General features: G+C 40.2%; 1 protein-coding gene and 1 long non-coding RNA gene across 16 annotated transcripts in view; one reads left to right on the forward strand and one right to left on the reverse strand.

Moving 5' to 3' along the window:
- Positions 1-26345, forward strand: part of MBNL2 (muscleblind like splicing regulator 2) — a 236623-nt gene that overhangs the window by 200005 nt on the left and 10273 nt on the right. For 7 of the 15 annotated variants that reach the window (XM_068267935.1, XM_068267934.1, XM_068267940.1 and 4 more), the window contains 3 exons: positions 9224-9277; positions 9973-10126; positions 17548-17583. In XM_068267935.1, the coding sequence (XP_068124036.1) occupies positions 9224-9277; positions 9973-10126; positions 17548-17583 (244 nt within the window). Of the gene's footprint in view, positions 1-9223; positions 9278-9972; positions 10127-17547; positions 17584-21028; positions 21124-26345 lie in introns of all 15 variants that reach the window. The other 8 variants (XM_068267946.1, XM_068267948.1, XM_068267942.1 and 5 more) reach the window with 7 other exon arrangements.
- LOC137546028 (uncharacterized) overlaps positions 1-26345 on the reverse strand; it is a 46210-nt gene that overhangs the window by 14537 nt on the left and 5328 nt on the right. The window contains exon 2 of the long non-coding RNA XR_011026155.1: positions 8216-8303. This is a non-coding gene — a long non-coding RNA (uncharacterized lncRNA). The remainder of the gene's footprint in view (positions 1-8215; positions 8304-26345) is intronic.

Raw genomic sequence — 26345 nt, forward strand, 5'->3', positions numbered from 1 at the left:
GCTCTGATACTTTCCCGGGGCTTCCTCCCGCCCCATAAACACGTTTAAGTCCCACGTCGTCCTCCCGCAGTCTGCCGTTCAGCCGCGGTGAGCTCCATTTTGAGGCTCAGTGATGTCACTCCGGGTCTGCAACGCATGTGCAGGAGGTCTGTGCAGTAGACCCTGAGTGGAATCGACTGAGGCTCGTAATGGAGATCACCGCGGCTGAACGGCAGACCGAGGGAGAATGGTGTGGGACTTAGACATGTTTATGGGGCAGGAGAAAGCCCCGGGTAAGTATCAGAGCTGTAGGTATCTGATCTCTCAGTCTCTTTAAAAGGCATTTTATTGACAAGGTGGGAACATATCACCTAGTCCAGTGTTTCTCAAACCTGTCCTCCTGACTCCCCAACGGTGCATGTTTTGCAGGCAACCTCACCTATGCACTGGTGGGGTAATTAGTGTCTCAGCTAAGTGGATTCCATGTAGCTGAGACACTAATTACACCACCTGTGCATATGTGAGGTTGCCTGCAAAACATGCAACGTTGGGGAGTCACAAGGTCAGGTTTGAGAAACACTGGACTAGGAGAACACTCAGGAGAAAAAGTGAATTGCATATTGCCCAGACTTGGCCAGATTACACCCGAGAGGAGGAGAACAGTATTCTAGCGCAACCCATCTATTCTGGACACAACATAATACTAGCAGTTACTAAAGCAGTTCCATTGGACAGCTCCGCAGAATAAGGGCTAGTGTACACTGATGCATTTTAACGATTCAGTTCATCTGCATCCGTACATTGTGAAAAATCTTTCAGTTAAAATGTGTAGATGTGAACTGACCTATACAGAAACATGGCCATTTTCTTCACCTGGGCTACATATTAGTGTCTATTTTGTGCACATTTTCTGCAGTTTTAAACCGAGAACTCATGTTAATCAATGGGCTAGTTCACACTTAATGCGTTTTTCGCACGCAGAAAAAAAAATGACATCCTACAGCAAAATCTGCAAATTTTGTCAGTTTTCTCTATCAATTACATTAGCTGCTGTGAAAAAAAGCGCACATTTTTCTGTATGTAAAAAAAACACATGGTGTGCTGAAAACGCACACAGAAACACATGCACACAAAAAACTGAAAGTCAAGTGTGTCCCACGCCTTAGACCCAAGCCTATTACAAAAACTTTTTTTTGATGAATAAACTAGCATCATCCAGAGTATTTTAGCATAAATATGATCAAAATATCCCAAATCAGAGTTTACGGGAAAAAAATATTTGAAGGCAAGCGGATATGTGTCTGACAATTCCAACCATGGCATTGTTGGTTCGTATTTAGGAAACCTGGGGCCAAAGCTGATGATTCTCCAGTGTATCAGTTGATTGAAAGCTCAGGGACCAAGCTTACAACCCTTGTATATTTGGTTCATAGACCACTGACACTAAGAATGTTGGTGTCCCTGTAGTGTTCAGTTGTGAGAACCACGTCTGGCTGAACATTATTGCAAATACTTAATTGGTTAAAGCAGGTCACATGTGTAGGCTAATACTGGGCATTTTGCTCTTTGGCTGGAGTTGCCCTTTATGAGTACCTGGAACAATACACAATAATTGTGAAGTGGGAAAAGCACACCCTGTGGGGATAATTTTCCTCTTAGAGAATGTAGCATTTTCTGTGGGCGTGCAGCAGCCATAGAATAGCACAAATCTGTTTTCACACACATCCCTATTATTCTTTCCCTACCCTTGAAAGGAACGTCATGACAGAAGTACACCACATTTCTTGTAGCAGTGCAGGAGTAAAGCTGTTCTGCCAGTGCGCTTGCCAGCTTCTGACTCATTGCAGAGAAAACATTTCTTTTCCTCTGGGTAATGGAACGTTTGAGATCATAAGAAAATATATTTAAATATGGTTAATTGCTGTCATGTGAATAAATTAGTGGTGAGCACTAATAGGCGCTCAGGCCAATACCTGATATAAAACGCACACAGTTTATAAAATGGGACACACAAAGTGTGTTTTTAGCTTCAACTAGTTTTTGGAAGCTGCATTTAGATGTATGAGATCCCCCGGTTGTAATGTATACACATAAGGAGACACTAGTATATCAGATACTTCTTCCATCCCCCCCTTTTAAATACAACTTAAAGTGACACTGAAGTGAGATGCAAAATAAGTTAGATACCTATTCAGAGAGAAGGCTCTGAACCCCAACAGCGCCACGGAAGTCCCCGCTGTCCTCCTGGTGGAATTATTTGACCCACAGGTCGTATATGTAATCGGCCCTCCTCGGGCAGGATTCAGAAGCACTCGGGAATGCGAGTGCTTCTAAAGCCTTCTGTGGAGTCCTAAAGGTGACAATTTATAACGGGGGAATGAGGAGGTGGAGAGAGGACTGGAAAGGCTCTATAGGATCCAGAGCTGTACGTCTAGATAGGTGAGTCTAACTTTTTTTTTTACAGTTTACGTAAGGTTTGCTTTAAAATTTGCAAGCTTCATTTTAAAATTTGCAATTTTCCTAAACACAGCATTACTTATTTTTAAATAGACAGCATCTAGTGTTTTCGATACACAAAGACACAAAACCTAATTTTAGAAGAGAGAGCAGAGCAGTTGGCCATATAGTGCTCCCACAGCTGCTGGTGTAAAACAGTAGCCTAAGGCTTAGTACACACAATCAAGTAAGTTTTAATTTCCAATGAAAAAAATATCACCTTGCCTTTTGATCACAAATGAAGTTTCCTGCAGACACATCTAATATGTTCAATATATGAGTGCTCTATTAGCCATTGATTGATCGGTCATACTGGTAAATAACGGTCATGATCATGGCATACCTTGTGCTACATCAAATAACTGATCAATGTAGTATGGCAAGAACTGGATCATATGGTCTATCTGTAGAGCTATCATTTACAGTACATATGTACGTTGATTTGGTATTCAGCCACTGATCAGGAAATTCTGATCTGGCTTAATGTAAGTCTTTATGTCTCACAGAACCATTTAATTCAGCTAGTATTAAACTAGCTGAATGGTATTATTTGGCATTTGTTGGGACTTATGCCGAAAGTGAGGACATGATATAGTGGGTCTATATTAATAAAGCAAATTTAACCACTTGAGGGCCGCAGTGTTAAAGAGAACCCGAGGTGGGTTTGAAGAATATTATCTGCATACAGAGGCTGGATCTGCCTATACAGCCCAGCCTCTGTTGCTATCCCAAACCCCCCTAAGGTCCCCCTGCACTCTGCAATCCCTCATAAATCACAGCCACGCTGCTGACAAACAGCTTGTCAGAGCTGGCTGTGTTTATCTCTATAGTGTCAGTCTGCTGCTCTCTCCGCCTCCTGCAGAACTCCAGTCCCCGCCTGCATCCCTTCCCTCCCTGCTGATTGGAGGGAAGGGATGGGGCAGGGACCGGAGCTATGCAGGAGGCGGGGGAGCAGCTGAGACTGACACTACAGATGTAAACACAGCCTCACAGCACGACTGTGATTTATGAGGGATTGCAGAGTGCAGGGGGACCTTAGTGGGGTTTGGGATAGCAACAGAGGCTGGGCTGTATAGGCAGATCCAGCCTCTGTATGCAGATAACATTCTTTAAACACACCTCGGGTTCTCTTTAACACCCCTATAAAGACCAGGCCCTTTTTCTTGAAATTGGCCACTGCAGCTTTAAGGCCAAGCTGCAGGGCCGTACAACTCAGGACACAAGTGATTCCCCTCCCCCTTTTCTCCTCACCAACAGAGCTCTCTGTTGGTGGGGTCTGATCGCTTCCCCGGTGTTTTTTTTTTTTTTATAAATATTTATTTTATTATTTTTACAATATATTTCTTTATTTTTCTTCCCCAGCTCCCTCTCTCCCTCCCTCCACCAGCTAATCGGCGTCATCGGCTGTCATAGGCTTCAGCCTATGACTGCGGAACACTTCCGTAGTAATGGAGGGGACAGCCGTGTCAGTACAGCGCTGCTGCAGATCGCAGCGCTGTACAATGTTTATAGACGGCGGTTTTGCAGTCTAACAGTCCCCGAGTGGTGATCGTCGCTGGGAGACTGAAGGCAGGAGATGCACCTGCAGCCTGCGTGCGATCTCCTGCTAGCACCATAAGCGGCCATTCACGCCAATCATCGTGGAGCGGTCCTGGGGCTGTCGCACTGCTCACGCCAATTGTTGTGTAGCAGTCGGCAAGTAGTTAAAAAATCACATTCGTTAAGTTGATCCAACTAGAGGAAACCTAACTGTCCAAAAAGTAACCTCTTCTGAGGCCTGAAAATAACAAAATAAACAGTTTAGCGACTCTTCTATAATGCGGAAGATATACTGATTAGTCTAGGCCGGGAATAGATTCCTTATTTCTCTTGCACCTTGCTTATGCTCCCTGGCTCTGCACACCTAGGCAACATATTAGAGATGACCTAACCCCACAATACTCCCGTGAGGCATGCCTGGAGATGTTTGTGTAGGCAGAGGCATCTGATCTATGTTCTATATTGTATCTACAGATACTGTAGTGCTCCTCTGCTGCTTGGCTTTTCCCAGCCCCCCCCCCCCCCTCCCACGGAATGACCTCCATTATGTCACTGTCCCTACCCTCCATTATTTCCTACATGACTGCTTTACCCCCTCCACACTGGTGCAGAGAACAGGGTGAAAGTTCCCATATAGTATTGTAGTCCCTGCTGTTTGCCACGGGTGATTCAGTCACCTTCCCTGCTCGTATGTGAGGAATGTGCTGGAAGATCTGCAGAGCAGTACAGGGGGAGATAAGCAGTGGTATAGTGATTGCCAAATAATGCTTCAAAGATGCTTTCATCCATCATCAACAGCTTAAAGTCTATAATACTGATATAAATACCAATTCAGTCAGAAATGTGTGTTGGAAGAAAAGCTGCAGCCCTGATTTCTCAATTGATAACAATTTAACAATATATTTTGGATTTATAGGTAATACATCATTGTGAGACTTTTAAATCTTATTAAGTCTTATTAAAATAAATATAATTTTTTGCAATATAAAGTTTATTCAGGTTGATGATTTCTACATTTACTATAGTCTGCCAATTATGTTTTTGTGGGCAAGTAGTATTCAGTATTTCAAATGTATATTTCTGGTATAATTCACTTTCAAATGGGCTAAACTACTTTCTATATTATGTTGGGTTTTAATGGAATTTAAAGAGTTTGTACAAAGTTATGATAACACTTCACATAAACCAACTGCACTAATCTGATAGAAAAAAATATATATACAACAAAACATGTATAGAAAAAATATATATATAACAAAACATGTTCATGTTAACGCTAACATATATTCATTTTATGCCCATTTGCTTTGCATCCAGTATCATTTAAATACACAGCAGCAATTCATTTGATGTCATTTGTTAAAGCTCTGTCATGAGAGGAAATATGAGGTCTGCCATTGCTGCCCTCTAAATGCTAGTTTATTGGCTATAATTAAAAATACTGTTTTTTTCTTCCTGTACTTGTATACCGGGTCCTGGTTAGTGACTCAGAATGCCTCAAGTCATAGCAAACACAAAGCAATTTGATGAGGCGGTGTCAAATCTCCATACTTCCCTCATGACAGATTTATTTTAACAAGCTTAGCTGTATACAGTTTTACAGAACACATTTTAAGGATCAGTTGGCTATGGCTTTACCACCGTGAGGTGCTGCTCATGCACTGTGCTCACAATTACATTTGAACATGGTTTGCAATGACAAACTGAAGAAAACCATTTTAAACCAGAGAGACAGTGAGATATATAACTTTGAGGTGATGTCATCCAAATGCTTTTCATGTTAGTAATAAAGAACCACTATGACAACGACAAAAAACTGTAATGATTAAAATATGTGTATTCATATAGAGAGGCTGTATGTAACTTTGTCCCAGAGTTAAATGCACAGTAAATATTTCCCATGTCACTGCAGTAGGCATTATTAATGTGACAGTTCTGCACCTCTCAGTTTTTGACTAGTCCTCCTCACAGGGGATTCTCAAGGTTTCCTTTATTTTTTAAAAATCACTCGCTGTCAAGGACCTATACAGTAATGCTGGCTAGCCTGCCTCCTCATACCCAGTGTTCTGGAAATTGGACTGTGCCACTGCTATTCAGTAAGTGCTTTCAAAAGAATAAATGAAACTGTAAGAATTCCCCATGAAGAGATGAACTACCGTAGTTTCTAACCTGTCTTAAAGACCACTACATATAAAACAATGTACAATGCATATTACTATGGGACAAATGGAAATCTTACATGTGTTCAGTTTTACAGTTTGTCATCATAGTTGTCCTTTCAAGACCTAGTTCAGCCTCTTTAACCTCCTTGGCGGCTCAATTTTTCCGCCAAGGAGGCTACATTGCACTTTTTTTGAAATATTTTTTTTTTGTTTCATGTAGCTACCTGAGTGGTAGCTACATAAAACACCACTAGAGGGCGCATGTGTCCCTCTAGTCCGATCGCCGCCGGCAACAAAAGTAAACAGGAGATCGCGTATAGAACGCGATCTCCTGTTTGGCTTCTCCTGTCGCCATGGCGACGATCGGAATGACGTCATGGACGTCAGCCGACGTCCTGACATCAGACCCATCCGATCCAGCCCTTTGCGCTGCCCGGAACTGATTGGTCTGGGCTGCGCAGGGCTCTGGCGCAGCTAGCAAAGTGCTGGTTGCGCATACAGAAATTTACAGAAAGGAAATCGCCCCACCAGGGGCTGAGATATCCTCCGCGGCTGCTTACCCCGAGCTCAGCTCGGGGTTACCGCTAAGGAGGTTAAATATACTCTTGGCTGGCTGGTTCCTGTAACTCACTTTCATACTGCATTTTTATTGGATAGATAACTGTCTATACTCCTTCCCCCTCTGTGCCACCAGTGTCTCTCCTGTCCTCCTCTGTGCTTCCAGGGTCCCCCTGTGCCTTTTCCTGTCCTCATATGCCTCTTTATGTCCTTCTGTGCCCTCTCTTTGCTTCCACTGCCCTCGTGGTGCCACCTGTGCCCCCTTTCTGTCACCTATCACTCCCTTTGTTTCTCCTCTGCCCCCTTTTATGCCTCCACTGCTTTCTACATTCCACCAAGACAGTCCCACTCCACTGTAAACTCACTGCGGTCTCGGTCAGCAATGGCTCACAGCAGAGGGCTTGAAACCGCAAACTGTTCATTAGTCGATTGTTTGTAAAGCAGGGAATACCTGAATACCTTTTTTTTGTGAGGAAAGATGTTTAATGAAAGTTTTGCGAAAACTATAGACTCCTCAGCCTCATGATAAAAAATAAAGATTTGTTTTAAGTGAAAAAGTGCTAGCATGAAAATCATAGGCATGCCATCAGCATTGCACCCTCATCAGACTAAACTCCCTAGATTTGTGAATGGATGAGTTCTGTCCGTAAGCTTAAAGCAAGCAGATTGTACTCTTGAGTGATGGATTTAAGATACCCATACATCTAGCAATTTAGTCTGCCGATCGACCAAGAGACAGATCACTGATCTGTGGCCACCATAAACTGCAGGCTGATTCCTGATCGATTTCAACATGAAATCTTGCAGGAATTGGCCTTGTGACGCCACCTCTTCCCTCTGTCCCCTTAATGTTTCATTTCAAGTCCCACCCCTCAGCCCCCCGGGGTCCTGTGCAGTTATACTTTACCTGTCATGCCACCCACTAGTGTCCGCTGCTGTGTCTGCTGAACTTCCGCATTTGCGCCCCCACATGGTTTCCAGCCTTATAGCACGTGGGGCGAGGTTGTGACATCACACACGCCCCACGTGCTATATGCCAGTAGCCACATGGGGCCAGAACACGGAAGTACAGCGGACACTAGTGGGCGGAGTAACAGGTAAAGTATAACTGCACGGGACATCAGGGGGAACATAAAGCATTAAGGAGTACAGCGGCCGGGGGTTTCCGTTGCTTTTGTCCTTCCTGATTATCACACGCCATTACGCCCACACACCCGATCGAGCATGTCTGGCCAATATTTTCCAGCCTGTCTGATCAATACATGTTACCAATTTTGAACCAAAATTGGTTGCCTTGTTGATCAGCATGCTCTTGGATCGCACCGATTTTCATCTGATTCAATTATAATTATGGAATGTGTACATGTAAGAGCACTCATTTATTCTGTAGAAAACACACTTGGATTAATACAGTGGTGATTTGCAATAAAGTGAAGCCAAACACCCAATCCACACATGAGAATTTATAAATAGATAGTTACCTCTTCACAGATCGTTAGGGCATTGTTTCATCTTACTACACTTCTCTGCACATCTTTGATTGAAACATCTTCACATGAGTACAGACACCTACAGACATAAAGATCAATATTCTGTAAAGAGGTTGCTGTGAACTGTGTTAATGATACAGTAAATACAGCTAAGCACAAATACAGCTCACCTCCACCTACACATTCTCATGAGAATAAGGCTTCCCTTGAACTGAACTTATTTGTTAGATGTTGCGTCAAACGTTATGTTTTTTTCTGATCAGTATTAGTGCAGTTACATTTCTGAAAAATAAGTTAACACTATTCTTAAGCACATTCTCAGTTTGCACCATGGAAAAACTGACAAGCTAGCATTGTTCATATACTACTAGATGAATACTTTTCTGTCAATGTGTACTTTGCTTAACTTTTATGTACTGTTGAATTGTTATCTTGCAATACAAGAACTTGAAATGATCACCCAAAAATATATCAAATATTTCATTTGCTTTAAATTTACTAGGCATCAATATACTTTCCAAGAGTAGTAAAATACAATGACGATGTTTTGCTGATGTGGCAGCACGTGTTAAAAACCATAAAAGCAACTAACGTCTCGTCTGCCATGGTGGAAGGCATTTAATCTTGCTACCAATTGATCTGTAATTTGCTAAATGCTTTCTGCAGTCTGAGAAATGCCTATTAATTTGGTTGCCTCTAATTCCAAAGATCTGTATTTTACTCTCTTATCTGCTTTTAACTAAGGTATAGTAGATGCATTTTGCTTTAGTACTAATTCAAGGTGTAATATTCATTTCTTTAAAGAAACATTTTTGTTGTTGTGCATGCCTAGTGTTTTATATGTTGTATATTGCATTCAGAATATTTTTTTCCTTCTCACCTATCCACAATGCAATGCCGTTCCCATGATGCACCTCTGCTTGCTGTTTACCTGTATGTTAATTCGCTTGAATCCCATTGGCCCACTGCCATCATGTGCTCGCTGCCTGTTATTAAAAGACGCAGTCGACTGCCAAAGCAATGAAGCGACCTCTCGAAGCAACTGTAGATCTGGTACTTTGACCTTTCACCTTTTGCTTTGCATGTAGCTTTTTTTTTTTTTGTTCAATTAAGCAACTAATATTTTTGTTATTGCTTTTTTAACAACATCTGAGACAACCAATGCATATTATTAGTGTATGGGAGCTATCAAAGTTGTTTTTTAGCCATCTTCATTTTTTTTCATGTATTAAGAAAATGCTTTTACATTGCTAATACAGCTTCATTTTGAAGTACTTGTATACAAGATAGAATTGAATACGACCTCCTATATTACCTATTGTTAATGTTTTCATACAAAGGAGTCAATTTGACACCAGGAAGTGATAGATTAATATTGAATGTTTTTAAAATTCCTCTTTTAGCATATGCATATCTATGTGTTTATATAAGATAGATGAAATCAGAAATACAATCTGATTTACATAGCTTCTATAACGCTATACTGTAATATATTCATTTCTGTAGGCTTATTACTACAGACTTAAAGTTAGAGGAACCATGCTTCTGCTACCAGTAACCAAATCTCACTCATTCTGCATCGCCTCAGTTTGAGTTAAGGTGCATGGCAAGGCATCTTTTTTTTAATTGATATTTTTCTTTCAAATTTTATCACGATACATATTTAGTTTTGTTTTTTTATGTGTGTATTTGAATGTGTGTTCAGACATTCTGATTCCTACAAGTGTCATTTAATTCTTTATTAACAGGCTTTTCCACCCGGCGTCCTTCACTCTTTACCAAAGAGACCAGCTCTAGAAAAAAGCAATGGTGCCAGCGCACTTTTTAACCCTAGTGTCTTGCACTACCAACAGGCTCTGGCCAGCGCTCAGTTGCAGCAGCCTGCTGCATTTTTCCCAGCAGGTATGTCTCACAGTCTCTGAAGGACAGAAAACAAAAGAAAATCCTTGCTGATTGTATGCTTCAAGAAATCACTATGCAGTCGATGAACAGCTCTGATTGCTGCTGCAATCTTTTTAAGTTGTAGTCAACTTCTATCCATATTACATGCACATTGGAGACTGCCACTTTGTAGTCTCAGTCATTAATCAAGGGCAGGATTTGGCAAAATGTGAGGCTAGTTCTACAGGTGGTAATGAGACTGCACCACGTGAAAGAATGTACCCGTATTTGGCTATGTCAGGTGGTACAACAGCTAAGTTGATGTCAGGCTTCTGTCACCATTTTGAAGTGGGAAACTTGCTGATTTGATGCTGGCTGTCTTTCCTAATGCAATGGATGGTGTTTATTGTAGAAGCGCAGCATAAAAAATGCATATTAATAAGAAGTGTCATTACTAGCTCCTGTGCATTGATTGTTTGAGCATTTGTTCATTCTACTAGATGTCCACCTCCTTGTTCAGGTTACTGCTAGGCACTCTTGCAACCACACGATAACAGCTACCTATGTTTCCTTTGCTATAAGTAGGAACGTGCATAGAAGTACCGTCACTGTAGTGTTGGAGCTACCAGTGTAATTAGGCTACTAATGCATTGTTTTAATCAACATATAAAATTGGGAATGCATACATTAAAGTTCAACTGCGTGTTGTTCCTGAAGAAGACCTTTCATTAACATAACTAGATAGGGAAACCATAAGCTCCCACTGGTTTCAGCACCAGTAGATCCGAAGAGTTAGCTGTGAGTCATTCAGTTGCATAGTGTTTTATGTATGGAAAATGCAGCATTGATACAGTTGTGATGACTGTAGAAGGTAATGTCCTTCAGAGCTATAGAACATTGGTGGTAACCTACTATTACCATTCTAAAACTGATGAATCAGTATGGATAGACAAACTCGTTAATCTGTAAAAGCAAAGAAAGTTGCCTAAACACCTGAAAACTATCCATAGAGAAAGATCATAGTACAGTAAAGCCCCCAGTTTCTGACACAGGCAGGGTTTGCCTGAGGTTGGTTATGTGTGCTTGCTGGTTGCTTGAGAAGAAAAGCAAGCAACAGTATCAATTTACCAAACCTCCAGGCACCATCTTCAATACCTCCTGCAGCTCCCACCGGCTTTCCTGTACGGTTCCTGAAGCGTGCCTGTGACCTGATGTGGGTCATGTGACATGCTGGGTGTCGTGTTTGCACACAGGAAAGCTGCTGGGAGCTGCAAGAAGCATAGAAGACAACCCTGGAGGTTCTGTAAGTTGATTCTGCTGGCTACAGCTCTGAAAATAACACAAGTTCTGCTCCGTTCTCCTCCTCAGACCATGACAGTTAAGACTTCCAGAGGCCTGAGTTCCGGATAATGGGGGTTTTACTGTATAACTTCTTGGTTTCTGTTGGCTTTTCCACTTGATACTTTTATTTTTCATTTGAATGGGGTGAAAAATTGTGACATTTCAGTTATTAAATTTAGTCTCCCATACAACATGGGTAAATTACCTTAACAGTCAAGATATTTCACATTTGAGGATCACAAAGTATGGCCTAAATTGGTGACTTTGTGGAAAACGTCCCATCCTAAGTATGACCGGGACATCTTCCACAAAAAGTAGGCAAGTCATTAGATGGACTAGCAGATTCCCATGTGTTTTTATTCACTAATACATTTAATTGCCTACACTAAAACACCAAAACAGCCAGTTGCTTTTGTTATGTTCCTATGCACAATGGAAGCATGAAAACCGCACTACATATAAAACTGAAGTCAGCAGCACATTGCAGGACATAAAGGCCATTTTGCAGCATGCTGATTTTGGCACCATATCAGACATTATTAAAAAAAAAAAAACTTTCAGTGTGTAATGACAACATTTGTAAATTATAGCTAATTTTTGAAAATTGTACAAGTAGGAGCTGAGGGTTATAGGAACCAATGTCAACAAAGTATACAAATCGTACATAAAGATGTTTAATATTTTTATGCTCTCATAATTTTATAAACAAACATTAAGGATCAATGAAAACTATCCAATTCCAATAGGTTGTTTGATTTTTTTATTTTTTTTCGGTCATATAGTATGTGGCGTGACAATACAAGCTGGTTTAACTTGCCGGTTTGAAATCAGGGCACTTAGTCAATTTTCTCTTGAATTTCTCCCAGGAGACCATTCTCATCTTATCTACAAAAAAACATTTCAATATCTAGCAATTGAAAAAGTACAAAAAGTAGGTAAAATGAAATTAACCTATTTTAAGTATTTTCTTGCTTGCTGAGGGCTTAAAATGTATTTTATTGATAAGGTGGGGAAATATCTCCTGTGAGAATATCTCCCGAGGAGAATGTGTATTTAGCTTAGGTGCTAATGAAACATTTGTTGATTAAGACATGTATGTAATATTATACTTACAGTATAATCTTTAAATTATATTGTTCTTTTGTTTAATATGTATGTATGTAATATTATACTTACAGTATAATCTTTAAATTATATTGTTCTTTTGCTTAATATGTTTAGTTTCATAATAAAAGGTTTGGTGAATCCTTAGAAATATTTGGGTCAATTAACGTTTTAGCCTAGTGTTATGCTCCGGGTTTTACTTAGTAAATGCCCTACGTACAAGACTAGATGAACAAAATGGCAGAAAGACTTCATTACAATCAGAGTAGGTCTATTCTGCAGAATACAGCTTCTCCATTATAATGAATGGTGGATGCTTTTAGTAATTCTTTTGGTCATGGTCAACCATAGAGCCTGTTCAAAAGATTAGCTTGTCTTTGTTAGCAATGTTTATGCTTATGGATATATTTGAAAATGAGTCATTGGACGTCTTTATATGGCATCATCTCATGCATATTTATATGCATATGCCCTAAATGTTTAATGACAAAAGGGCCTTAAATGAAGGTTGTATAGCCTGCCAGCCTAATGTGAAATGTAACTTGATGTTATTTACAGTAATTATATTACCCTTTGGCAAATTACAAAGTAGGAGACTGCTTTAGAACTCAAGGGCAGTTCTGAAGTGTGTTTGTTCTGCTCTGATCCACCCTTTTGGTTTCAGATACCAATCACTTGACGCCTTGGCAAGTTAGCCAAAAATCTCATGTTATTCAGAAACCTCTTCATGCAGCTACAATGTGGTTGCAGCTTCATCAGGGCGCGTTCACACTACAAGAGCTTTCCTAAGCACTTTGTGATTCTAAAAGCTCTTGCTAATGCTATCCTATGTGTGTGTTCACACTGGAGCAATGGGATTTTGTAAAAAAAATACCCCATAGCATTGCATTAGCAAGAGCTTTTAAAATCTCTAGCGCTTAAAAAGCTCTTGTAGTGTGAATCCGCTCTAAAAGCGCAATTGTTTTGTTGTTTTGTCTGCCATGGATTAATATTCACTAGTATTTCCAAATGTAAATCTTAGTTTTATGATATGTCTGTCCATATGGCCATGGCTGTATTTCGTGATTAACCCCATATTTGATATATGGCTAAATTGTGAACAGCAGAAAGGATTAGGCAGAGACCTATGTGCAGTTGTGTTTGCTGAAAGGCAAAGGCTCTGTGACTATAGAGGCGTGTGATTGTGTCATGTTTTCTCTTCTTATTCTGTTTGGAAAGACTGACCTACAGTGGTGTGAGAAGGTATTTGCTCTCTTCCAGGTTTCCACTATTATTGCATATTTTTTATGCTGAATGGTTTCTGATCTTAAAACTAAATGTAACATGCAACCAAGGGGACCAGAGTAAACACATTGAACTGTTTAAATGGTTACTGTACTTTATTTATGGAGTAAGATTATTCAACAACCATACTATACAAGTGCCCCATCAGCTACTCAAACAGCCAAATAATCAAGTGTAGCTGAAGGTTGAACTCAGCCAGGCCTGACTGCAGCCAACTGTGTTAGATCTCACTGTATGCTGAGCCTTTGCCATGATGGAATCATATGAATAATCACAGTAGAGGACAGGAAATCAACACAGAAACACACAGAACACTGGTAGATGAACACCCAAGAACAACAGATACAGAAAACTTGGACTTCAGGCTTTTTAAACCATTGTCTTCTATTGGGTGCCAAGAGCTTGTAAACCATCACCTGGGTCAAATCAGAACATAGTGGAGTTACTATTAGTTTGTGACTGCAACTGCAGTTGCACAAACTTTGATGAACTAAGTTTTTGGCAGACCCACCATGTTCATCAAAGTTTTTCTGACTTCCCCGTCTTCCAAAGCCCTTCTGTCCCCTCTCTGGGACCCCTTTTTCCCTATTTGACATTAATGTTGAATATTGCTCATGGCCGCCCACCCATCTGTGTACGAGTGCAGCTGCACTGCAAAGGCTCATGGGCAGCCTGTGCAGTAGCACGGAGCCACTCATTTTTCTCTGTGAACGTACGATATGCCGCCTTTAATTTGAGTGGCAGAAGGGTGAGCTGTCTTTCAGCACGCCCTGCCCCCAACTCACTGGCGGTGTGGTAATACGTACACAGTTATACTTTTAATAAAATAAGTGATCATTTAAAAACAATGTTGTTTGCTCTGATTCCCCCTATCTAATATTACAGGCAGTTTAGCCATCAGAAGGCATTCAAAATAAAAAGGATTGTATAATAGGAGAGATTTGGAAAGGAAGGACTACTTTACTACACCACCATTATTCACTTAGAACACTTGAATGGCAATCTGTTTTTTGAGGGACAGGCTTCCCTTTACCAGCATCATACATTGTGGTGAGACTTGCACATAATAAAGCTGCATTATCCAAAACAGGTACAGACATTTGGATAATGCTATTACAATAAAAAGTAGCTTGTTCCAAAGTGATGTTTCATGCTTTACTTTTCTAAAACGTGCCCTATTCTAACCAATAATCCTGCCTGCAAGCCAACTCTGCCTTTATTTCCAGATGATGTAAGAATTTGCCTTACTTGATCTCTTGCAAATAACTAACTAAATTGACTCATTTATTTCTGTGTATGAATGTTCTGGGCCTGATTTGCCATGCTACGGTCCTTTAGCTAGCTGGAATTTGTTCCCCTTGCAGCTGTTTATTTTAAGAATGTCTTATCCGCTTCTCTGCAAACAATGTGTATTTTCTGTGTGCTGCCCTTCACTCTAATGCCATTCATCAGTTTCCTCAAAAGCCATTAAACAAAGCCAATAAAGTAAAAATATTATATTAATATGGCAGTTGCATGCTGGTCAGAAAATTGATTGGATGCACTTATTGCCTTCTTTCTATAGAGTGAACTTACTAAGGTGTTATTTTTAAAAGGCAATTCTAGGATGCTGTTTCTACATTGGCTTAAAATGTGTTTATAGCCTGTAAAAAATGTTTATTGCTTAGTTTAGAATTAAATAGCTTTTACAAATATAGGCACATGTATTTGTCAAACTGTTAGAACTCCAATCATTAAAATGTTATGTACCATTTTTCTGGTAAATCTTAACGTGATAATCAAATACTGACATCTTATACATCTGTATTTTAAACTTAAAGTGAGCCGAGCACCATTTTTAGCATTTAGAGCATCTCGATAGCACATTAAAAATGCATATTAACAATGTAGCTTATGACAAACAATAAATTTAATTCTACCTGTTTTTACATTTAAATATTTGTTAGAGGCTTTTATTACTTTACTTCCACAGCCTACTGTCCACAGAAAGAGCGTCCTGATAAGGATTGCTGTAATTGGCAGTAGCAATGAGCAAACAAAAGCTTTAATCAGAAGGGGGTAGGCAGATAGGACACTGTACTTCAAACACTTTAGAAAGTCACACTTGATTACATTCACACCTTCCCCTGGATAAATAATGGCAGAGAGGTGGAGGGTGGAAATTACAGCTCCTTCAGCTATTAGAAAACAGGACAAACTGCAGAAAAAGAAAGCTGCTTGGATCCCTTTAAAAGGAGGTGTTTACTGAAAGTACTGTTGTTATTTATTACCTTCTAAATGTTGTCCTCTTCCTAATTCAGCCAGCTGAAAAATATGCTGAAATATGCTAATATGGTATGATGCACAGTTTTTAGCTGGATTAGGAAAAGTAAACCTTTGGAGAATAACAAACAACTACTCTTCCAGGATATAGTGGTAGATTCATATACTTGGATCCACTACCGGTCCCTTTAAAATCTATGATATATACAGACTCAAAGCTCTAAATATAGCTCCAATACAAGTAGGTATTTACTGAGTTTGTCACATCTGTCACATTCTAGCAAATTATATGGTGTCCGCAGTCAAAGGAATGAAATGCCTTCATAACATACAGCTTTTCTCTACAATAGTCACATTCCATCATTCATCATCTGCTAAGACCTCATATATGTATTTCTGCATAGACTGAAGGAAAAACAGACATACCAGAGGTTCCATGTAACAGCAAGCTATATTGACGGCCTTCAAATTTCATACAGCCATTCGAAATCAACATTCAACTTTTTAACCAACACCACCCCCAAAAACAGGGAGGGGAAGGGGGGGACAAAACCTTGCACAGTTCACAGCTTCAAAAATGCCTATATTTGTTTGTTCATAATTGTGTATACATTTTATGATTAACTGTTGTGAATGAGCTAGTGGCACAAGAAGTATACAGAGCTATTTACAACATACTGAGCTCCGCAGATCTGTAGCATATATAAAATCACTCACAGACATGAGATGACAATAGTGGTTGGTCTGGGTGGCTATATCATCCCTGTGAGTGTTCAGGCTCATATAAAACTTGTTCTAGTTGCTGTCATCCCTCCTAACATTAACAGCTCCTGCTTCTGGCTTCCTATACCCACTTATAAGCATTAACAGGAATGATCACTCCCCATACATGCTAAAAACACATGCAAGCCATGCTTCCTGCTTAGCAGTACAGTGCAGTGCTTTGCTGTTCCTCAGTTTCTGTGAAACTGTATTAATGTGCTTAGTCTGATTGTAAACCATATGCTTCTTTGCTGTTTTATTCCCACGAGGTTTCAGCTAGGGTGCTATTTGTACTTTTCTGCCAATGCAGGGAGAATGTACAAGGCTGCATATAAAATTCCCATATGAAAATAGAAAACATAAAGTCATATTTGTCATATTTATATTAAGTCTTGTCAGAAATAGCAGTGACATACACTTCATGATAATAGATATACAACATAATAACCCTAGTTCTCATATACACAAGCCTAGCTCAGGGGTACAACTACAGATCAGAGTACTCGTTATGGGATTGAGCTCCTACAGGAAACAGGTGAAACCATGAATGGCCTTAGTCAATGATGTATGCACTCACTGTTCCCTTTCTAGAACTATGCTTGAATTTCACTCCAAAGGTTAACTCTGTGTTGCTAACTTGTTTCTTTCCCTTTATTCATTTTCTCCACCTTTCATTGCATGCCGTGCAGGGTCAGTTTTGTGCATGACACCAGCTACCAGTATTGGTAGGTTTCTATCTACTTTTTTGCCTTTTATATTACACAAGTTAACTTCTGTGATTCTGAATGTTTAAAAAAAATGCTGTAGAAACTATCCAGCTATTGTGTGTTATCATAGCCCACCATGCTCTATAGAGTATTAAGTTTCGCTTAGAGTAACATATTATGTCTCCTCTTGCTCTGTGGCTTTATAAACCTGTGTTATGTTGAGAAACAATTGATGTTTTTACTTTTATTTATGATGTCTTGAGTTTAATAAAAATGGAAGTGTAAGTAGTGTCATCTGTGTCTTAACGTCATAGTGTTGTGCTTTTATTTCTCCTTTTTGCTATGTTTAGAATATTGCATCAGAGTTTCCCAGAAATCTTTGCTGGTACACCCCAGGCAAGCGATTATTAGCAGGCAGCATTAGAACAGTATGAAGAGAGCTTAATGGCTTAACAATTCAATCAAAGTTGCTCATTTGACCATTTCTTTCCAGCACAAGGATTACCTTAAGGCTTGATACAAGCTCTGCTGGACCTATAGTCAGATCATATATAAACCATTTAATAGTTCTTGATATAGACACTCTATGTTATTCCCTTTGTTGTATTTTTGGCAATGTTGAACCTTGATCTGCAGTAGCACCTGCTCTCAGGCTCCTGGGCTGCATTTATCCTCCAGCATATTAATGCTGAGCAGATCATTAATGTCACTGGCCTAGAACTAGTATGCAGTCTAAGAATCAGAGGGCTGGATTTACTAAGACGTCTCCAGAGATCTCCAAGTACCTTCAGTGGAGGTGACCTACATGATGTAGCAAATCTGGACTGAGTTTTTCTACTATATGGGGAAAGGTTGCAGTCATCACCTGGTTCATATTGAAATATAGTGGGCGGTTGTATAAAGGTTAGTAAATTAGCAGTTGTGGGATTACAGTTTCATGAGAGTGCCCACATTGAGACTATTCTGCAAAGACATATTGTTCTGATTTATATTTCTTCATTTTTTTAACTGTGTATGCTGCATGCAACTGCAGTCACACAACCTCTAATTAGCATACAACTCACCAACCGTGTGGCAGGGGGTCACACTTAACTAATTAATGCAAAAAATTAAAATTTTTAAAACGTCCTGTTTTGCACTTTTCAGTTCAAAACGGACGTTTTAAAATAATCGGTTTGCATGAACAGAGGATCGGAATATGTCCATGGGTGCCTCGGGGGGTGTACACATGCACGTGTGAGCATTCAGCCGCTTAACGCCGCCAATGGGCTGGCATTAAGTGGTGTAAGTGAATCTTAAGTGGAAAAAAGATCCAATTTACTTACCTGAGGTTTCTTCCAGCCCACTGAAGTCCTTCTCCTTTACCGTAATTCTGCGCTCAGCAGTTCATCCTCTGTCCCCCTCCGTAATCCGTCCAACTGATGTGGCGCCCAGCTAATGCTGCGGGCATTCACTGTTGCGCTTTTGCTGTCGGGAGTGTTCTGTGCATGCGCAGTAGGATTTTTTGCAAGAGTTGGAGGAGGCGGGTGCCACATGGCTGCGCATCCGGCATTGGAGAGGGGCACCAGAGGAACGGCGGAGTGTGGGATGATATGGAGCGACCTGGAAGACTTCTGGAGCAGGAAGAAGCCCCAGGTAAGTAAATGGGCATAGTATTTTTTCACTTACGATTCACTTTAAGGGGAGATCACACACCGTTTCCCCTCATGCAGAATCACATTAGGGACTCGATTCACAAAAGCGTGATAACTGCTATCACAGCAGTTATCCCGCGTTCTGCCACGCACGGCGGTTTGCACGCGTAAAGAATTACTCCGTGTAAAAAACAAACGACATGCATGTGATCGCACGCAAACGCTCGTTTATCACGTGGAGTAATCCTTTACACGCGCAATCCAGCACGAGCGGCAGATTTTGTGAATTGAACCCTAGATGTGGCAGCCTGTGTTCATCAATGGGTTTGTTCACATTTAAATGTAGTTCCCACATGCGGGGAAAAAAACATAATATCGCACACTGCATGTGATTCCCATAGCCTAAAAGATGCAAAAATTGCCTGCGGACAACCGTGGTTGTTTTCTTTGGACTTAAATGTGACCAAAGCTTGACAGTGGTCCCAGGCCAGGGTTGTCAATCCTAACCATTTCATTGCAGATGATTTTTTAATTAGTCCAATTCAGGCTTGCTTATAAATGTGTGATACTGTTACTGGAGATGATTGGAGATGCCTTAGTATATCAGGTTCAGAGGGTGCTTGTTGCACACAGCAATTGGAATTGCTTAAAAACTTAGTTTTGGTCCTAAGGACACAGTCCTCTTAAAGGGAAGGTTCAAGCAAAATAAAAAAATGAGTTTCACTTACCTGGGGATTCTCCCAGCCCCATGCAGCCATCCTGTGCCCTCATAGTAACTCACTGCTGCTCCAGTCCCCCGCTGGCAGCTTGGCGACCTCAGAGGTCGGCGGGACGCATTGCGTACATTTTTACGCATTCCCGCTAGTGCAGGAACATTAACACATGCATTTTTACGCGTTACTGGTTCAATGCGTAAATTTTTACGCAATGAACCGGTAATGCGTAAAAATGTATGTGTTAATGTTCCTGCACTAGCGGGAATGCGTAAAAATGTACGCAATGCGTCCCGCCGACCTCCGAGGTCGCCAAGCTGCCAGCGGGGGACTGGAGCAGCAGTGAGTGACTACGAGGGCACAGGATGGCTGCATGGGGCTGGGAGAAGCCCCAGGTAAGTGAAACTCATTTTTTTATTTTGCTTGGACATTTCCTTTAAGGAACAGCCAAAATATACATTCATTTTGGATGGCAGGCTACCAGAGCAGATTATTGCTTAAACTATGCTTGTCTTTGCCACCCCACCATGCTTTATAGTGTATTATTTTCTTCTAAGACCCTCCATTCTCTGCCCTCATCTGATCATCTCTCAGAACCTAGTGGCTCCCTCTACGGGCACAATGGAGACCTAATGCGAACAGAGCATGAAATAAATTAATGAAAGAACTTCACAGTGTAATAGAGTGCTGGGGTAGTAAATGTAAGTATAGTATAAAAACAAATATGTAGGTCCTTAAAATTCCAATGTTAAAATGGTTTCTTAAAAAAATGACAGAATGGGCATGCAAGTGGACAATATGTAATAATGTTTATTTTATTCAGGGTGTTTTGCTCTAGTTAGTACAAACTGCCTGCTTTGTTAATTGGCTTTTTTCTGGGAATCGCTGATAATATATTTTTTTTACAAACTTCCTTTAATTGTACCTGTAATAAGCTTATTTTCCCTTTTTTATTTCTCTCCCACGCTTCCTTGCTTTGCATTGTGATTGCATGCCATCTGCTGGTTTAACCCATGATGGCTTGCTGCTATGTGATATTCACCATGCCAAAACCACTTCTATTACCATAATGCTACACCCTCCTGTTCATTGCTTCCATGGTTCCCCTCCTGAAAGTACCCATGATGCACAGCGCTACGTCCGCCACTGTCTCTGCAGCAACAACTCCTGCAACAAGTGTCCCCTTCGCCGCAACAGCCACAGCCAATCAGGTTTGCTCCTTTTAAAGCTTTCTTTCACAAATCCCAAACTCTAAATGAGTGCTAATGTGTTAAAAAAAATTCTTTTCAGAATTTTTTTTAGAAGTGTCTACCCATCAAATTTTTATTTTTGTTTGGTGCCTTTCAGAAATGTGTTCATGACAAGGTTGCACTTATTCAGAGTTGACATTCTTGCAAGTATTGGTCTTTCTGTTTTGTGTTTCCTTGAATGTTTTGTAATTAATTACAGTCCTACTAACAGGAAGAATATGAGAATATTGTCTGTGGAAAGAATCCCAAACAGAGCAAAAATGTTACTAAAATTGGCACTCACAAAATGTTCACATTGTACTTTGAAGCCTTTAAGTATCATATTGTACATGTAACTCAACACTGAGATGTTTAATACCTTCTACAAACAATGAATCTCATATCCTACCAAGTAGTCATTGTATCTACAAATGAACCATGGTTTTAGCACAGGTATTTGGATAAAGTAAAGAGCAGTATCCATAAACATCATAACAGATCCCTTGTGGTTATTGTTCAGGAAGACACTACTATTTACTTTTCAATCTTTATTGTAAGACTTTACATAAAATATCATCACACTGTAGTATTAAAGCTGAATTGTAGGCAAATAGCAAAAGACACAATTGAAATGCCTTTCGTGTTAAATGCCTTTTTGAAGTCTCAGAATTCTGTCCAGTCTTGTGATTCAGATAGCTTAGCTATGCAGCATATAGTCATAATAGTCATCACCCACTCTGCAGTAAAAGGAACCTGAGGTGTGAGACTGATGGAGGCTGCCATATTTATTTCCTTTTAAACAATATACCACTTGCTTGACAGTCCTGCTGATCTTTCTGGTCAGTAGGGTCTAAATCACACACCTGAAACAAGCATGCAGCTGATCTTGTCAGATTTGGCATAGACATCTGATCTGCATGCTTGTTCAGGGTCTATGGCTTAAAGTATTAGAGGCAGAGGATCAGCAGGATAGCCAGGCAATGTGAATTATTTAAAAGAAAATAAACATGTCAGCCTCCATATCCTTCTCACCTCGGGTTCCCTGTAAGTTACGCAGCATGTATAAATCCCTTCCCCATCATGATAACTCAGCTGGGGAGATCTACAGTTCATAACCGTACCATTCAGCTGTGCGATCCAATAATGATGGCCACACTGACACATTGGCAGAACTGAGTAATGCAGCTGACCTTGATTGGCTCTAGTATAGATATTTTAATGGCTGTATATAACAGTGCTGTAATAACCTTTTATTGAGCACCTCACCGGATGAAATTGTGTTTTTATAATTGCATGGATTGCAGCTGCAAAGTTACATATTAATACTTTGTCTCATTATGGGAACTGTATGTCATGCACAAGGCAGCATTTATCAGAAACATGCAGGCTTTTCTTATTTACAAAAGGTTTTAGATAAAATAATGTTGCTGAGAAGTCCATTTACCAGCAACAATAGAAACCCTAATACATGCAAGTTACTGTTGTGAGAAAGTGTGAAGCATCAAATATTGTCTGCATTTCTGCAAATGTGATCTGAACTATATCTAAGTCATAATAATAAACACTCTCTACCTTAAACATCTTAACAAAGTTTAGGCCTACAAGGTAGTTAAAATGTATTTTTCCCAATTTCCAAGTACAGGTTTAAGCTTTTTGGAGTATTTTGGGATGTCCTCCTTTAAATAGAATCTGTGACAGGCTTGCTACATGATTTTAAAAAAAAGTGCTGCGCCGCCGCCCTTGCCATTCTAATAGAACTCCAGGGTGGTTAAGAGAATCAACACTTTCTGTCATGCTGGTTGTCAGATTCAGAGTTAGGAGCATCCTGTCAATCTGCTTTGACTGACATAATAGGCAGAGTTATGGCTCAAGAATCATCACTCTAGTCCCACCAACCAAAGGCTAACAGCTTTATGGGCAACATCTAAACAGCATATAAAACCATTAAGCTGAAAATATGCAGGGCAGCATATGTGTATTTGGAACCTGTACTCCTGTGGGTCTTGTTGTACACATAACATGAGAGAGCTAGCTTCCCTATTCCCTCATTTGCATTGCTGCTCCCCCGCCCCCACCTTAAAGATAGGACCACATGAACAACACCAGCCCATGTGGTTCTTGACATCTGCAAGCACACACCTAAAACTGCCTACACCACAGCATTATTTTGCTATATTGTATTGAAGGGAACTGTAGCAAAATCATCTTTATCTCCTCATTGAGCCATTAACTTGGACCTAGAAAATCCTTACTGTTGAGAATCCATGCAGTAAGACTTTGCACACGTTATTCTGCTTGATGCAGTTTAGTGCATATACCCCATGCTCACTGGCAGTACCAGCCTTCATGGCAAATTAGGGGTTTTAATGCTATGGGGGGGGGGGGGGGGGAGTGGCAGGATTATTTGTATCTGAAATTATAATAATAATAAAATTGTTTATAATGAAAGTAAACGTCATCATGGTGCAAAAAAGACACCACCCTGAGCAGAGTGATATGTCACCTAGTTACATCACATGAAATATTTTGCTCTCATTTTGGTTGTTAACCAATGGCCAACACACCTGACAGCATTAACTCAATGTAGAAAAAAAAAAAAGTAGAGGCAAGCACGTTTTTTTTTTTTTTAATTCACTTGGCTGTGCAGAATTACATCTACATGGCACTACTTTTGATAACTGGTTCAGGAGCAAGTACTAATGCACTAGTTTCCCTACTGCTGTTTCTAATGGTATTCATTTGTGTCATATCCAAAGTCATTTTACATATACCATTGTAACGTCCTAAGTGAGTTCCAGAAAAAATGGAACTCCTTGCTTATATCAGCGCCACAGAGTAGTCCACCATTTACAGCAGGCTTTGTAAATAACTGCAGGACTCAAGTCATTTCCTTACTTAGAACTCCTTGATTAAATGATTTCTTGCCAGTGAAACAGTGATTCGCAAATATAATTATTTTATAATTCAGTTCTTAAAGTGTAGCTGATTATCCAGAGTGTACCTGCACTCTGGTGTGTTGTAGATGAAGCTTAGTACCATGCTAGTCAGTTGGCCATAATGCCTTTGCACAATGCTAGCTTTTGAAATGATTATCGGCTTCTGATCTGAATTTTTTTTTTCTGTCATACCTCACTTTGTAAGAATGTGTAAACAGTAAATTAATTTGGAACTAAAGCAGTGAGCCTGGTGTAATACTGTCTCTTTAAAAAGCATAGTGGTGTGATCTAAATCAACCCTAAAAATCCAGATATCCATGAAATGAAAACATGATTAGGATAGATTGTCTTTGGCCCATTTAGCATCATATGAAAGAAAGAATTCCTTACATCTTCCCTCCCTGTTCCTGAGCATGTACTTTTAAAGGGATGTTAAGGATACCTCTTTTGCTTCATATGATGAGAGTCCTGAGACTGCTGTAAACATTCTTACCATGTAATATTAGGAAGTTGGTAGTGGAACTAAATTGGTCCCAGCATAGCTAACAAAGAAGTTCAAAAGTATGGAAACACTTTGCAGCCTTGAGCATTATCTGCCTGGCTATATTAAAGCCCAGCTCCAGGCAGGATAACAAATGCCCCCCTTACCCTCACCACCCACCTTTATCAGTACAGACACTTACATATTGAAAAAACAGAACTTCTTACAGTTTTTATATCAGCGGCCATATGGCCAAGCACCTGGGGCCATAATTCTTTATAAAGATCATTTGTAGGAGTGATTATTATACATACACACTTATGGGGAAGGGGCAGAATGAGCATAAGGTGACCTTCTGTGGGAATTACAACTAACTGTCATCAGCAGCATTGGGGGACACCTGTATATATAGCTTGAGGCTGCAGACTAACATGCACAGTGCTGTGCCATGCATATCATGCTACCCATAGAGATGGGTGGAGTGCTGCATTATTAGCATCTTCTGAAATCAGGAGGATTGAGGACATGTCGTCACATGACAAGGAATTCTGAGCTTCTAAGAAGTAAAACTGATCATACACGCATTGATTTTTCTGATCACATTCTGCCGCCCAAATCAATCACTTTGATTAGATCACAACATTTTTGATTTGATTAGATCAAATCTGCAAGACGGTTATTGGTCCAAGAAATCTGATCGATTCACTTCCTATTGATTTTGTGCAGTATAGCGATTGAAATTGTGGTTGGGCTTTTTGGGAAATCTCAATGCTGCAAGCAGTGAGGGATTGATGGGCTAGAGCTTTGTACTGCTTTGAGCAGTACAAATCTAGCAGTTTGATTCATGCTCCATAGAATCCTGCTGAAATCTATTGAAATTGGGTGCACTGTATGGTGTAGGAATCAGTTGCTATTTAGTTGTATTCCAAATGGATAGGGATCAATCAGCTTGACATATAGGGCTGTAATAGCCCTACCGGTATATACAGTGCTGCCCATAATTATTCATACCCCTTGCAAATTTTGACTTAAAATTACTTTTATTCAACCATCAAGTAATTTTTGACTGGAAATGACATAGGTATCGCCCAAAAGAGAATAAGACAGTGTGCAAAAGGCATTATTGTGGGGGGAAAACAGCATTTATCAGCTTTTATTTACATTTGAGCAAAAAGTGTCCAGTCCAAAATGATTCATACCCTTCTCATTAATCAATAGAAAAGCCTTGATCTTTAGCTCCCTCCACAGATTCTTAATTGGATTCAAGTCAGAACTCTGGCTGGGCCACTCCAAAATGTTAATGTTGTTGTCTGCTAACCATTTCTTCACAATTTTTGCTGTGTGTTTTGGGTCATTGTCATGCTGAAATGTCCACTGGTGCCCAAGGCCAAGTTTCTCTGTAGACTGCCTGATGATGTCATTGAGAATCCTCAGGTATTGCTCTTTTTTCATGGTGCCGTTTGCTGTGATTAGGTTCCCGGATCCATTGGCTGAAAAACACCACCAAAGCATTAGGTTCCCACCACCATGTTTGACAGTGGGGATGGTGTTCTTTGGGTTGAAGGCTTCTCCTTTTTTACACCAAATGAAGGAAACATCATTGTCACCAAACAACTAAATTTTTGTTTCATCTGACCATAACACAGAATACCAGAAGTCTTCTTCTTTGTCCAGATGAGCATTTGCAAAGGCCAAGCAAGCTTTTGTGTGCCTTATCTGGAGAAGTGCCGTCCTCCTTGGTCCGCATCCGTGGAACCCAGCAGTGTGCAGTGTCCGTTGGATTGTCT

Source organism: Hyperolius riggenbachi, chromosome 2 (genome assembly GCF_040937935.1).
Source record: "Hyperolius riggenbachi isolate aHypRig1 chromosome 2, aHypRig1.pri, whole genome shotgun sequence".
NCBI classification, from domain to species: Eukaryota; Metazoa; Chordata; class Amphibia; order Anura; family Hyperoliidae; genus Hyperolius; species Hyperolius riggenbachi.